Source organism: Branchiostoma floridae, chromosome 2 (genome assembly GCF_000003815.2).
Source record: "Branchiostoma floridae strain S238N-H82 chromosome 2, Bfl_VNyyK, whole genome shotgun sequence".
Lineage (NCBI taxonomy): Eukaryota > Metazoa > Chordata > Leptocardii > Amphioxiformes > Branchiostomatidae > Branchiostoma > Branchiostoma floridae.
In genome coordinates this window covers 25,748,334-25,762,763 of record NC_049980.1, presented here as the reverse complement: position 1 = coordinate 25,762,763, position 14,430 = coordinate 25,748,334, and the positions used below count along the sequence as shown (strand labels likewise).

Below are 14,430 nucleotides of genomic sequence, written 5' to 3'. Positions count from 1 at the left end.
AAGTAAGCACAGCATTTATATTACATCAGTAATTACAATAAGCATTTGTAAAATCTCAATTTATTAAAGCGATTCTAACATCTTAGTTCTTATCAGAAATCTCTATTTTCTGTCAAAATAATTTACAACACGTACATTTCATGACCTTTTAAGCACGATATGTCTGACATGAAAATTTACAAATATTTCACATTGTCATGTATGTGTAAGTGTTCAGTAAAGTACAAAATGTTTCGAACAAATTAAACCGTTGAATGACTAAGTTTACAGTGTTGACAAGGTACAAAAACATTATGAGCATAGTTATTACATGATAAATAGGATCCAAACAATCTGAATATCATCACTGCATTTCAAATGAAAAGTCATTCAGTTCAGCATATATATAGCACCATTCCTTTAGAAACATGAACACTGGAATGACTTAAGTTAGTAATCTCTGCATCCTTGGGAACAGCATGAGCTCTCCGCGTACCAGTCATGCAGACACATTTGATTGTCATAGGTGAAGCTCTAGCAACATACAAAAAATAACACTGCAATCATTAGTCTCACTGCTTTGTAAAAATATTGATGCATTTGTGACCTGCACTAGGCATGCATTTAGAACATCAGCAATAATACTGCACTGAATATCTGATAAGATTTTACTTTACATGTACTTGTACATTTGTACTTGCTTTTTTCAGCTTTTCTTGAATGGACTCCTTTGTATCTTGCTAGTTATCATTGACAGGAAGACTATGCAGGGTAATGGATATTCAAGCAACTAAATACTAGAAGATTTTGGCAATGCATGGCCTGTTGTTTCAGGTAGTACCTATCATTGACATAGGTTGTAAGCTAACAAAAGGTAGTGGATGCTATCTGAAACATGAAACTGTTTCCAAAATCTCTCCAGTGACTTGAGTGACCTTGCATATCTTATTACCATGATGTTGAACCTCCATTGAAGTAACAGTACATTGTGCAAGACCTTGTTTGACTAATTATCGCAATCAGCTTGGTTTAACTTCTGCTGCATCACATTCACTGCATATTGGTGGATACAAGTACTTCATGCATTTTACAGTTTATACTTCCAAATCAGAACACAGATATACAATAGTTGAGAAGAAATACTGTCTGTACTGTTGTCCTGTACTTAGAAGACATGTAGCGGGTCGCCTGGTTCTGTGGAGGCATTTCTCTTGTTGAGGTTGTCTGTCTGTACCCTACTGTCGGCCTGCCCTGCCATGCGCCCGTGCCACCTGTACCTTATCATGTAGTCTGAGTGGTACTGTCCATCAGTCAGGTCCAGGAAACGCATGTAATCCACCTGGAGCTCCTACAAGTGAATCAAGCAAACTCCAGTAAGGTGGTTGAAAATAAAGTGCAAGGCGTCCTTATGTTAACTGCTACATCTTGCATAAATTCTGTAATGCGGCTTTGCAAGACTTCAGTGACATTGGAAAGAGTTCAATCAAACTGAGGATGGAGATACTACATTTGAATAAGGCCATGATCACTGAATATCTACTTTCTAAAATGCTCATGAACGAATTTCAAACACTTTCGCATGTAAGTCTGCTCATTGTGACTTATAACAGCAAGTCAAAGATGTTTGATGACAAGATTCTTTTGATTTCTTTTTTAACGACTTACCTTAAAGTCTTTCTCCACATCCAGCTTCCTCCTGTGTTCTGCAGCCAAGTCGTCTTGTAAATCAGATATTCTGAAGGAGAGAGAGGAAACAAGTGAGAAGATGCTGTCTAAGTTATCCTTTGAACACAAACTACATGTATGAAGAAAGCCTCTAATGGAAGAATTATTCTAAATGGATTCTTTGAACACAAACTATGATGAAAGCCTCTAATGGAAGAATTATAAGACTATCATCCCTCATGGCCAGAAATAGTTAAGTAACCTGTTCATATTTCATTCTTACTACCTTTGTTCAGTAACAGTCGTGTCACACAGTGTCACTGAGGGAAGTGGATGCTATCTGTAATGTCTGACTGTTTCCAAAATTATGTCCTGTTGCTTGAGTAGCTATTCTAACAGACATACTTTCACATTGCTAGAGATTTGTAAGCTCTTACCTTTGTTCCCTTTTGTTAATCTCAGACTGATAAACTTTGGCCATGGCTGCTGCCCTCACACTGGCGTTGTGTTCACATTCACGTTTGGTCCTCTCAACTGCCTCGTCAAGTTTGATGGCATGTTTATGCTGCAGACAAGAGTACAGGCATGGCTTGAATGGACTCCATGTTATCACACAAAGAGACTACACCAAACAAGACACACCAATGGATATAGATCATCATTTTGTTTCATAAGCTATCCATACAAGTGTACAAATGACAATATATTCAGTGGCTTCTTAGTATGTTTAACAGATATTCAGGGTTCATATTTAGATGTGACTTTGTTATCACAAAATTATGGGATCTTTTAAGAAAAAAGGAAAAGCACTTAAATGTGTTTTACCTCCCTCTTTCAGTCACACATGATAGTACACAACACTGCACGTACCCTTGCTATAGTAAGTGCCTTTGCCACTGCCTGCTCCCTCTCCAGTGCAGCCTCTGCTCTCAGTTTTTTCCTCTGCTCCTCTAAGGCCTGTGCTATGGCCTGTAACAAAGACAAACATAAGCAAGGAACCCTCTTCTCTACAGTAATTCTTATTGGGTCCGTAAAAGTTGGCAGACAAAGCAAATATTAGATTGAATAAGACTTTGTGTGTTTAGAAAGTTATGATTCAGGGAACACAAAGTGTATCATGTTGTTAATTCATCGTCCGACTAATATTTTTGTATGTTTTGCAGTAGTCAGTCTAGATTCATCAGGAAAACTGGCTATCTTATATATCTACACTATATGTAATGAATTATTCATATTTCTCGAATCAAGTACAGCAGATTTCAAGAGACTCCATGCTTCAAACAGATTTGCATACATCTTTAGATGTCAGAACTCCCATAATGCAAAAATAGGCAAATATATCAAGGACAGCTCTTCTATCAGAAAGAACACCCGAACTAATGATTAACCTACTTCATTGCAATACTATATCAAAGAATTATGTTAGCCCTTATTGTTATGTTAACTAGGTTGTTAAGTTATATCCTATACCTCTGTTTTGTACTTTGTGTAAGAGTTGTTGCCATACATTGTAACATGTACAATTGTCATACAATAAAGTTCTTCTATATCTTCCCCCAACAAACCCCTGCCTTATGTATTACCACTGCATCAGGAACTGAATGTAAGTCCTGCCTATTTCCCTGATGTCTTACCTCATTCTTGATGACCTCAGCCTTGGCCCATGCTTCCTTGAGTGCCTCCTCCTTCTCTCTCTGCATCTTCTTGGTGAGGCTGGCAATCCTCTCTGCCTCCAGTTTGTCCCTGGCCTCGGCAACCCGCTGGGCCAGCTGCTCATAGTACTGTGTTGGGAACAGATGGCATTCATTAATAAACCTGGTCATTTCAAGATGTGACAATTTCTGAAGAAGTCCATGCCTCAATGATCCAATCCTCACTGTCCATAGCAGTTCAACCAATGAGCAGCTGTATGTCTGTCAAATAGTCCTATTTTCATGTATTTATTGTTCATTTTAATATTTTGATGAATGTTGGCAGGGCTATAGCATTGGTGTACTGTAGAAGTTTTATTTCTTTATAAGACTGGTTTATTAACTGGTCTAAATCCTGGTAACCAAAAGGCTGAATTGCGAGACTGTGAAGTTGCCAAGCAATGTTGAACAGGTTAGGTCATATGCAATGCAAGTCTTAATTTACAGTGACAAAAATGCCCAGAGTTTATTGTTGCACATCAATCACCTGCTTCTGTTCATCCAAAGCTTTTCTCTTTGACTCTGCTGCTTCCCTTAAAGCCTCATCGAGCGCCTCCTTCAGTTCCCTGGCTGCCCGTGCCTCAGCCTCGGCTATCGCCTGCCTCACAGCCTCCTCCTTCTCAGCATGGGCTCGTCTCAACATGGTGTTCAGGACGTCTGTACCTACAGCTGGGGTTAACACAATTGATATGCAACATTAGTTACATCTAATCCTCAAAATGTAGGGTAGGCTGAATAGTTTCTGTATGTGTTGCATCAGAATAAAGATCTACTAGAGTCTAACTAATAACTGAATGAAATGAAATGAAATGGGAAGTTTATAGCTTGTTTTTAACGTTCTGAAGCAAGTCTCTGTTAACAGGTGGTTAAAGTAACAGGTGGTTTGGTTGATAGCATGGGAGGCTTAAAGCTCTGGCTCTACTACTGCTCATTTTCGGATAGCAGACATGCTGTATTCTATGTATTGTCTGAATACGTGTATATTTCTCATAACAGCAGGACTTTAGGGCAATGAAAAGACTTAACACCTGTAACATGGAATGGAGCCCCGCAGTGGCTGTTTATTAGTGACAAAGCCTTGTCAATCACGAATTCTGACAGCCACAAAGTTAACTAGAGTGCATTCTAATTAAATGATTAAATAAATCCGGTCCTGCTGGGGCATTTTTACCGCCGAGCACAACCAGCAAACTGAGCAATGAAACTTTAAAAGGCATTCCTGTACGCCCCCCTCCCCCCTAGCAACGGAAACTAAGGAGTATGAATAGGACGACGCGTTCCGCACCGCCGATGGCGACCAGAAGTCAACAATGAAAAACCAGTCATACAAGATTGACATGACACGGAACGGAGAAAAAGAAAAACGAAAATGTGAAAGTAAACACTTAACATTAGAGGTATTCATTATATGGAAGACAATAAATATCAGTTAACCAAAAGAATTTAGGTTAAAGAAACAGAAGTCATGTGAAGGTGTTTTTGGACTTACACATCACATTGTAGTGGGAGGCCCGCTGTGTTGACAGAGTCGTCTTGGTCAGCATACGCTCCAAAACGCGCGCATTTTTGTCGCTAGGCTTTAAGGACAGTTCGAACTCTGGCAGAAGTTCCGGAGACTGTCTCTTCCTGGCCCTGAGTAGGTGTATGGGGGCCGACCTACTGCGGACCTTCGCCGTCCCGGGACTCTGTGCCGCCGCCATCTTGATTTAACAGGTGTAGTGGGCCGATACATTTTTCAAGGGGTGGTCAGGACAAAAAGCGAGTTTCTTTTCCCGTTCATCTTAAGACACCATGTATCAGAATTTTTCCCTTGTTGTCAGAAATGTTGAAGCTAACGTTTCAGAAATGGTAACGTTATGATTAAATGGTATCGGTATATTTTAGTATATTTCCGACCTGAGCGTGAGTCCTGATATAGTGGCAGGTGTAAAAAAGCATGACGTTTTAACGTTAACGTTATGCATTTAACTAGGTTATGTGCTAGGTTATGACGTAGGTACGCACAGACACGTCATTTCTGTTCCATGATAAGTGACATATGTACTCGTAGTGATGGAAAATTCTAATGACATGGTTTAATCCACAACTGCGTCACATTTCATAATTTCATTTCTTCTGTGACGTCGAAAAACTTTCACTTGCGTAGTCATGTAGGTGTAACGTTGACCCGTAAGATTGACTAACGTTAATGAGATGATGGAACTTTGTACTAGTATCACTGCATTTCCTGTGTTTGAAAAGCGTTCCCACTCACTCAGGGAGTTCATCATTCTTGTTGGTAAAGCTCAGCAATACTAATGGATCCCCACACAGGATGAATGCTGGAAATCTTTATGAATGAATAACTTGGAACAGCTCGATCAACACGACCTATATTTTCTTACCTTGTAAGCTGTACGACCATTAATGTACGATAAACAGTCTTGCATTTAGTGAAAATCTAACGTTATCATGTTGGGTGATGTGTGCGGCCCAGCCAGTTAGGTCCACTGGAGTCAGGTCGGCGGCACAGCAGAGGCAGTCCGATCATACACCTGTAGCATCTCTGGTCCTGAGACAGATTAAACAGTGGACGTTGAGTATCATATATGACGTTACACGTAACACATTTTTGGTTTAAACCAGGATGAGCAAAATACAATATAGTATTGTGATACTGAATGATTGAACTTCTGCTGTTGGCGGTTCGCAAAGTAAGGCTGAAACACATGTAACGTTAGACATCTATTTGGACTAATCATTGTCAGCTCCAGCACATAGTATTACATTCAGTTCGAAGCAGCTGCTTTATCCATTGTATGTAAGGTGGTAAGGTGCCCTTGTGGTAAGGGTTCCGACCCAAGACAGGCCCTACTGCCTTGGGAAAGGCAAATTACACCTACTTCCTCACTCGACTCAGCTGGCATAGTTCCTAGCTACGGTTAGGGCCGGAAAGGTAGATCGAGGTCCCGTGTTTGAGGAGAGTCCCACATTAATTGAGCACGTAAAACGTCCCTCCAGCTCCACACTTATCGAAAAGAGAAGGATCATCATCATGGTGTGAGTGGTTCAAAACCTATACTCATTGACGCATCTGGGGCAATTATCGTCTTGAGGTCACTTGGGTTAACTCCGAAAAGTCGCCGCTCCAGACCCTTACGATTCAACCCCACCAAGAGTAAGCTCTTCGCAATGTAGCCCCTGACTGCGAGGAAAGACTACGATAGTCGGCATACATAATAACAATAACCATAACAATAACAATAACAATGTAGTGCAATATCTTTTGCAAGAAGATGAACAGACTTATCGCTTGAAGGCGTGTTTTCGACACCATTGCACTTGTAATGGAACATATGTCTAGCCTTCTTTACAACTTTGTATCAGAAGTGATCTCGAGAAGTAAATGACGCTCTGTGAAAACATATCGGTGGCTTTAACCATACTTTATTCTTTTAGCACAACCTAACAAATCTGTAGTGATCACTCAGAGGACATCAAGAAAACGGCCACATGAAACAGGTGGTCATTGCAGATATGACTCTTAAAGCTCAGGTCAATGCGAAAAGTAATCTACGCGGCCACCAAAAAGTGGCAAGAATATCCAGGTGATCCTCATGCCGAGCTGGTCATTACAACAGATGTTACTATACAGTATCCGTTAGTATTGGGCAGCATCCTGCTAGAACGAGGTTTGACAGTTTTCTGTTGCAAAACCATATCCAAGTACCGCACCTAAAGATGTCCCCTGTCATCGCTATGTCACGTATTCAATGACTAACCTGTTCTGTAGTACCTAATGTCAGTGCCCGTGGATTATCATCAATGCAGCATACAAAGATTCCACTTCAAAATCAATCATAAGCCGTGCTGGCGACATGCCTCCCTCGCCCCCGCTACCCCACACTCCACTTCTCTCACCGCGCACATCTTCCCGAGCTGTCTAAATGTATCAGATGACATTCAAGTCAGCGTGCGTGGGAGGGGCGACGCCGCAGCCGGCAAAGGGCAACAAACACGATAACTGACCGAAGTTGAGCAAACAGTTTCCTGACAGTTACTGCTCTTATCTTATTCCGCAGATTCGTCCAGCGGCTCTGTCGGTCATACCCAGTATCGTCATACGTTGTGTCCATTCTCACCGCCGAAGCACGCGCACCTTCGAACTATTTGTACCCACTTGTGACACTCACTGTGTGGCGATAAATTAAAATAGGACAGAGCCCAATGCCAAGTCATAGGCCACCTGAGCGTTTTATATGCTTCCCTATGGTTCTCTTATAGAGTGTTAGAAAAGACATTTGTTTGATGCCGCCAAATCCAATGACCCGGTTGAATCAGTGGTTATATGGGAGCTGACAACTGTTAACGGGAGATAGTCGAGAAAGGATTACAAGGGAAATCGCAGCTCCCGGCGTTTTTAGATTGTTTTGTTTGCTTTCAACCGCTTTAGCTTTGTTTCTACAAGCCGGGCCAGAGAACTGGCACTTTCAACAGTCTTTGTCTTCACAGAAATGATGGGTGTGTATCCTACAGCTAGTGATATGGCCTTCATGTATGGATATGCTGCTATATCTGTGTATTCAGTCTTAAAATACAGTACTTTCATGCTAGACAATTAACCTCGCTGTTGTGAGCAGTGCAAATACGAGAAGATCAACGAGCCAAGTAAAAGTACCAGCATTAACAAGATGATGTGATATGTCGCCAATAAATCGAAGACTTGCATCTCCATTCCAGAAGTATCAAGAACTGGGTCCAATAGAGCAATACATTACTGTTATGTCTCTGGAAATTCACTATCGTGACAATGGAATCATAGTATTTTGTCATTGATTATGCAATTAGGTCTTCGTTAGGGATCGTGAGATACAGCTGCAAACATCAGAACAACTCCAGCTACAATACAGCTACAAGTCAGGAGGTGACCTTCCTTCCCGGAGTAATAATTTTGCAACACCAGAGTTGGACCTTTTGCATAGCCTTCGGCAGGTTTGACAGCCCATCCTCTATGTCTTTTTACAGCCTAATAAGTCAAATCAAATCAAATCAAATCACACCATATATGAAATCAATTCATCCCACCCTACTTGAGTTTTCATGGTGACCAACAAGCACACACACGAGCACACACACACAAACCCACGCAAACACACACAGACACAGACACACTCATACAAACACACACAATATATATTTAAATCACGATAATAACGCAGAAAACCATATGCCCTTTTGCATAAGTAGGCCCATAAATCAACTTCCTTGCTGATGACGTAAATGTATATTGAAGGTTTTTTTTATCCCCACCTTCAGCTATGTACTTAAAAAGCAACTTTCTATCACGGACAGGAAAGCCAATAATGCAATATCGACGGACAAAAGTCTTTTCACACAGTCAGGTCTGTAAACAGAACGCCATTGCAGAAGTATCAAGCACGGCAGTAACTCGTTTTCTGGGCGTGTGACGGTAAGACAGGAAACGTGGGGAGAAACCTGTCAGTTATCGCGCATTTCCGCAATTATTGTAAGATAGATGGTTCTTGTCTACTGGCAACCCACAGGGCGCAGGAAGGGCGTTGTGCGCGCTCATATCAAAACTGGTACAAAGACCTTCTGAGATGCACACGGCGGAGGGAACGCGCCTGGGCTGGAAGAGGGAAGCTAAAGGCAACCAGATGATTCGTTTTACCATCATTCTGTTACTAGCAGTCTGGGCAGCCATCCCCACAATAAGGGCCATCATCATCACAGGGGTAAGTCATCTTCTCGTACGTCCCCAGCGCTTTTCACTCCGTCACATTCCCAGTTTTCAGCGATTTCTTTTCCGCGTAGAGACGTGTAAAAAGTATTGACCAGCGTCAGGTCGTGTTAATTGGTACATCGGTCAACAGTTGCTCTTTTGCCATTGAGATACATTGATGGAACTGAATTAACAAGGTAGCGAAGTGCACAGGTTCTTTTTCTCTGTTTTTAAAATCAGTGACAAAATAGCTCACAAATCTGATGCAGTAGTTAATTGTCTTGACAAATCTTATTCAGTACATGTAGCGTGCTATTCTGGTTCAACACTTTTAGACGTCTAGTTAGAATTTTGCACTGATTCGAATTCGTATCCGACGAGAGGTTCCAACAACGCATTATGGTTCTAGCCACCTGTTGACTAATTCGGTGTGATGATGAAATAAAATGTTCGGATGGTTGCTTATCGTTTGCAATGTCCAGTGTGCGGTCTTTCCTGACCGCAAACTGCTGATCGGTTTTTGACCTCCAGTATTTGTCAATATGTTTTAAGATTTGTTTATGCTGATAACGTGCATTTTTCATTTTCAATATCAACAAGCCCGATCCTGAGAAATTGTAGTCAATGCGATAACCATGTCTTGTCACTGATCTCTTACAAAACACAAGAAAACATTAATCTCTCAATTTGCCAGGAAGGACATCTTCCTGGAAATGCGATGTGTTGGTGTACATTTGACGTCTGATTTAGGAAAATTGTGCTATTACATGCAGACAGAGATGTGAGACAGAAGACCGCTTTGTGGAAAATTACACGATCAGCAGGAGTTGCTGAGTTGAAGGCCTGGCAAGATGAGAAATTCTAAGAAAATTGCACTATCATCATTATAAACATGACTCACAGAGAAAGGGTAGCTGTAGACATGCATTTTGAAAAGCTTTCGGAAAGCTGCTTCTCACCACAATTCAACATTGCAAGCTGAGATTGCTCCCGGTACGTCAATGTACATTGCTCATCACTTACCAGAACCACGCCTTGAGCGGAGCCTGACACTGTCACTGGCAGTTCAGTCGCTATGCCCTTTGAAAGAGCGTTACTTTAAGTGCACCCTACTCTGGTTAAAAAGAAATATGGCCATGAAGTGGATAATGGCAAGTTGTTGTTTGCACCTTACTGACGCATATTAAGTCTGTCAACCGCATGTAATTGCGGGTAAGTGTTTGTAAGTAGACTTTATCCGTTCCTGCAAACACGCGTTAACAGTGGCTGAAGGGAGTCGACGACCGCTCGGGCTTTTTAAAGACGTGTTGCGTCACATTCTGGCCGATGTTAACCCCCACCCTAACGCTGAGAGCTACGGCTGACTGATTTCCACGTCTTCCCATCGTGTTTTCTTTGAAGACGCAGTCCTCACAACCCACGACATGTACAAACTCTTTTGTTCAGAACCACTGAGTGCAACAGCAGGATTGACGAAGCTTGAGAATGTTTGCATTTTACCTTCAAAAATCTATAATCCTGACGACGGCTGAGACATCAATGGAACCAAACTCTTCACATGTCAGAAGTTTCCTGTCTAAACTGCATTACTGTCAGTCTACGACTCGATGATGCTGTAAATTTTCTATGCCGAATGAACGTTGACAACACCCGTGCAAGACAACTTAAAAGGCCGAATACCCGCAACAAACTTCGCAATTCTTTCCTATTCTTTCAAATTCTTTCTAACTCCTATTCTAATTTTTCTTTCCCTGCCTCCCACTCCAAAGAAATGAAAGAATGGAAATTTTCATTTTGTGTGCCTAGCTCTATGCCCACGTCGAGCAGTCATTCAACAACTCAAATGGCACAACCATGTTGATAAAGTTGAAAGACCTCACAGTGGAGGGAGTGGGTGATTGGTATACTTTACAAGGCAAATTGGACTATGTTAGCGATAATAGCATGCTAGCCATGGAGGCTCTCATTTTACTCAAAGTTGGGACATTCTTCACTTGTAGACGATTAGTAGACTTGTAGACGAACGTCAAGACTCATGCATTACCCAGGATGAATCAACAGACTTAGGGAATTGGCCAGTGCCCTTCTTGTTCATTACCACACTTTAGATTTGTGTCTAGATTGCAATCTAAGTGGACGCACCAAACCGGCTCGAGTGACCACCACCAAAACATCCTGACCCACATACTGCACTATGCTTTTACCTTTTATTGCTCGAAGCTTTTGGCTTCTACAGTGGGGAAAGTTCTTTGCGCGTTTGGATCTGCCGTGTTACGTGTATTTCTTGCCAGAAAGAAATACCTGTAATTGGTGGATTCTAACATTAGACGCGTTATTCGCGTGTGCATCGGACGGGCGTTATGTTCGGGACGGGAGGCTAGCGATACTCCTGTACGGATCACCCTGTGCGAGACGATTAAGTGAGAGTGTCGACTGACTCGACTTCATCAGTTCAGAGCGTCATTCAGAAAGCTTTTTCGACAGTTTACGCAGGGTAAAGGTGCACGATATCTATCAGTTTTAATTACCAATGGGGCACATCAGCTTTAGCATGGGTAGCTCCCATCAACTTCTCAGACCACGTCTTGCACACCGAATGTCCGCCTAGAGGCGAGGTACAACTGCACTATGGCTCCAGCGGGTGTGCTATGTGGCCAATGGGGCAATAGCTTCTACTTAACGTTAAGTAAAGGTTTACCTACGGGACTCGTTGATGCTGAGATGTGGTCATTTTCTGTCAACTGGTCAAGTGAGGACGGGCTTACTGAAAGATGGGACATCAAACGACTTCGATGGCAGATAGTCATTGTTTGCAATAAGTTAGAGAAGTCAAGTTTTCTCATTTTCTTTTCATCATCTTTAGGCCTGCCGGTCGGATGAAGACTGCATGGAGGGGAAGGGAAGACCGGCATGCTGTTCGCCACTCAACCCCTACACTCCTGTCAGGGTGTGTAAGCCGCTGGGGGCGGTGGGAGACCCGTGCCACACCGCCACCAACCGGATGCGCTACCCGTTCCCGGGGATACGCACCTTCTGGAGATGCCCGTGTTTTGAAGGGTGGTGTGTCGCGAAAGCCAACGGCAAGATCGGGACGTGTGAGGTCGTGATGTAAGGAGCCGTGTGCGCTATGTCTTAATCGGAATCATCCACAACACTCAAGTACCACTTTCTTAGCATTCAGACAGGGTGATAATTCATATCATCTCTGACAGAAATGTAGGAGTTGAGTAAATAGCCTTTGTAAGGAAATACCCGAGGCAGCAGGAGCAAGACTTTCGGAACACAGATAAATATCTCACTATGGCGTTGCCAATTTCTGTATGTGTCTTCTGTCTCATTATTCACGTGCATACTCCAATTACGATTGTGCATTCAACTCCGTTTGATAAAGAGAATATTAAAAGTTCCTACTGAATTGTAGCGAGCACAATTTTTTATGTGTAAGTATTGTTCGATGTATGAGAGCTGCGTGTCTTTGGGTGGGTTTAGAGAGGTAAAAGACGAATTACATGTTGTCACAACGATTTACATGGATGAGCCACTATGAAGTTCAGTTCCGAGAAGTTGGTGGGAGGTAAAGGATGTGACTCTAGGCTAACGGTAAGCCCTTTCGATCATCGATAAATTATCTGTCTTACAGGCATGTGGGCTGCTCGATACCTGCCGGTCAGATAACACCTGTTCGACCTGCAGCCTAACCTTACCTCGTTACATAAGTCCTTACACTGGCCACACCACCATAATGGTTTGGTTTGGGGGGTTCCTAATAAAGCCCACGTGGTAATAAAAGGGGTAATCAAAGATTCCTACAAAGATTACATGGCCATATATGGATGTTCAAATGATTAAACAAAAATATCGCCCTCGGTTATGAAAATGTGGAATACTCATCGCAACCCATTGGGTATGTGAAAGGTGTATCTAATGTTGCGCGAGGGAAGGCACAATCGCCGAAAATTGTCAACGTCGTTGCCACTTCGCAATCAACATGATTCACATCAGAGCTTGCTTGCTTGGAAGTGAAATTGATAATACAATGAAAAAATGAGGACCTTGCGGTCATGAGTCATGAGGTCATTCAAAAGTAATGTATCACTATCAAGTATGTCTGAAACTACATGCCCAAACGGACTATGCGAATCTGCGTATTGTGTTGAACGTTAAGACCGAGATTTAGTTCCTTGGAAATGGGTGGCCTGTTCAAGATATTGGAACTTTGTGAACAGGTATAGCCAGGCCCGCGTCTATTCCCACCTACAGCTGAGAGTTGGGCCTTCCAGTGTTGCCATCTTTCTTCTCGAGAACATTACAATCACTTCGTGCTTCGTGAAAAGGAACATGAAAATCAAGACAGCTAGTTGCTGTAGAATGTGTTGTTCTTGAGTAGGGTAATCAGACAAAAGGTTAGGGGCAGGATGCGCGCGGAGTAGAACACTTGACCACAGGATTCTCATATGTCAATAGTGCGTGTCAGAGAAAAAGCTTTATGGCAAAGGTCTGTAAGTACTGGTACTGGTAGTTATCAGTACATGGCTAACGTTATATGGACAGGGTTATTGACCTTATAGCAATGTGTAGGAGTGAGCTCAGTGCGTGTGAGTATAAGTGTGCTCTGTGCTCCAATGTGACTCGATGCATTTCCTTGCCAACAACATAACTAAGGCCACAGCAAGTAAATTTTATGGATGACATCCTCTGCAGACTACAAAAATAGTGCGATAGGGCGAAAAAAAAACAAGATGGGTGGAAAAAACAAGATGGCTACATTTACAAAAATAGGCACCATAAAGTTGTGATGACTGTTATAAAAAGAATTAAAAGGACAAAACATGGTATCAGAGCCACCAAGGCCTTCATTCCTGTATTAAAGACATGTACTGGTGTGGTAAAAGTGACACTAGTGTGGTAGACTGGACTCACCAACAAAGTTGGTAACCACACTCATATCAGAAGTTCCATATTGGTGTCACTTTTATAACTATGCAATAAGTTTCATTTCTACAACTACTGTCCTGGGTACCTCGCAAGTGTCACTTCTACAAGTACAATTATTAGGCGACAACACAATATATTTGCTCATTTGGTACTTTATCGTCATGTTGACCAACCCTGCAGAAGAAAAAAAATCTTGTTTTTTATTCTGAAATCAGGCGAAAATTAATGCGCGCGCTGATGTCATCCATAAAATTTACTTGCTGTGGCCTAACCCCATTTGTCGAAGAAAAAAAAAACTGAAATAAAACATTTGCGCGACAGAAAACGTTTTCTTGAAAGAGGCTCCAAAAGAAACTCGTATAAAGGAGAACCCAATCCTTATGAAGACATAAGGAAGAAGACGATTTCCCTCTTCTCACAATTTCTCGAAGATTTAGC

General features: G+C 42.0%; 2 protein-coding genes across 3 annotated transcripts; one reads left to right on the top strand and one right to left on the bottom strand.

Moving 5' to 3' along the window:
- Positions 1 to 38: 38 nt before the first annotated feature.
- LOC118409472 (GRB10-interacting GYF protein 2-like) lies at positions 39 to 5,047 on the bottom strand. The gene is made up of 7 exons (XM_035810515.1): positions 4,825 to 5,047; positions 3,823 to 4,004; positions 3,279 to 3,425; positions 2,515 to 2,613; positions 2,082 to 2,209; positions 1,645 to 1,714; positions 39 to 1,327 (listed from the first exon to the last, which is right to left on the bottom strand). The coding sequence occupies exons 1-7, from the start codon at positions 5,033 to 5,035 to the stop codon at positions 1,145 to 1,147; spliced, it is 1,020 nt and encodes a 339-aa protein (XP_035666408.1). The 5' UTR covers positions 5,036 to 5,047; the 3' UTR covers positions 39 to 1,144.
- LOC118409473 (toxin MIT1-like) lies at positions 4,927 to 12,459 on the top strand. 2 transcript variants are annotated; one of them, XR_004830445.1, is made up of 2 exons: positions 4,927 to 5,048; positions 11,921 to 12,459. XR_004830445.1 is itself a non-coding variant. In XM_035810516.1 (2 exons), the coding sequence occupies exons 1-2, from the start codon at positions 8,936 to 8,938 to the stop codon at positions 12,167 to 12,169; spliced, it is 384 nt and encodes a 127-aa protein (XP_035666409.1). In that variant the 5' UTR covers positions 8,735 to 8,935; the 3' UTR covers positions 12,170 to 12,459. The 2 variants fall into 2 exon arrangements, 1 of the variants encoding a protein (XP_035666409.1); XM_035810516.1 differs by lacking the exon at positions 4,927 to 5,048 and adding an exon at positions 8,735 to 9,070.
- The last annotated feature ends 1,971 nt before the right edge of the window (positions 12,460 to 14,430 follow it).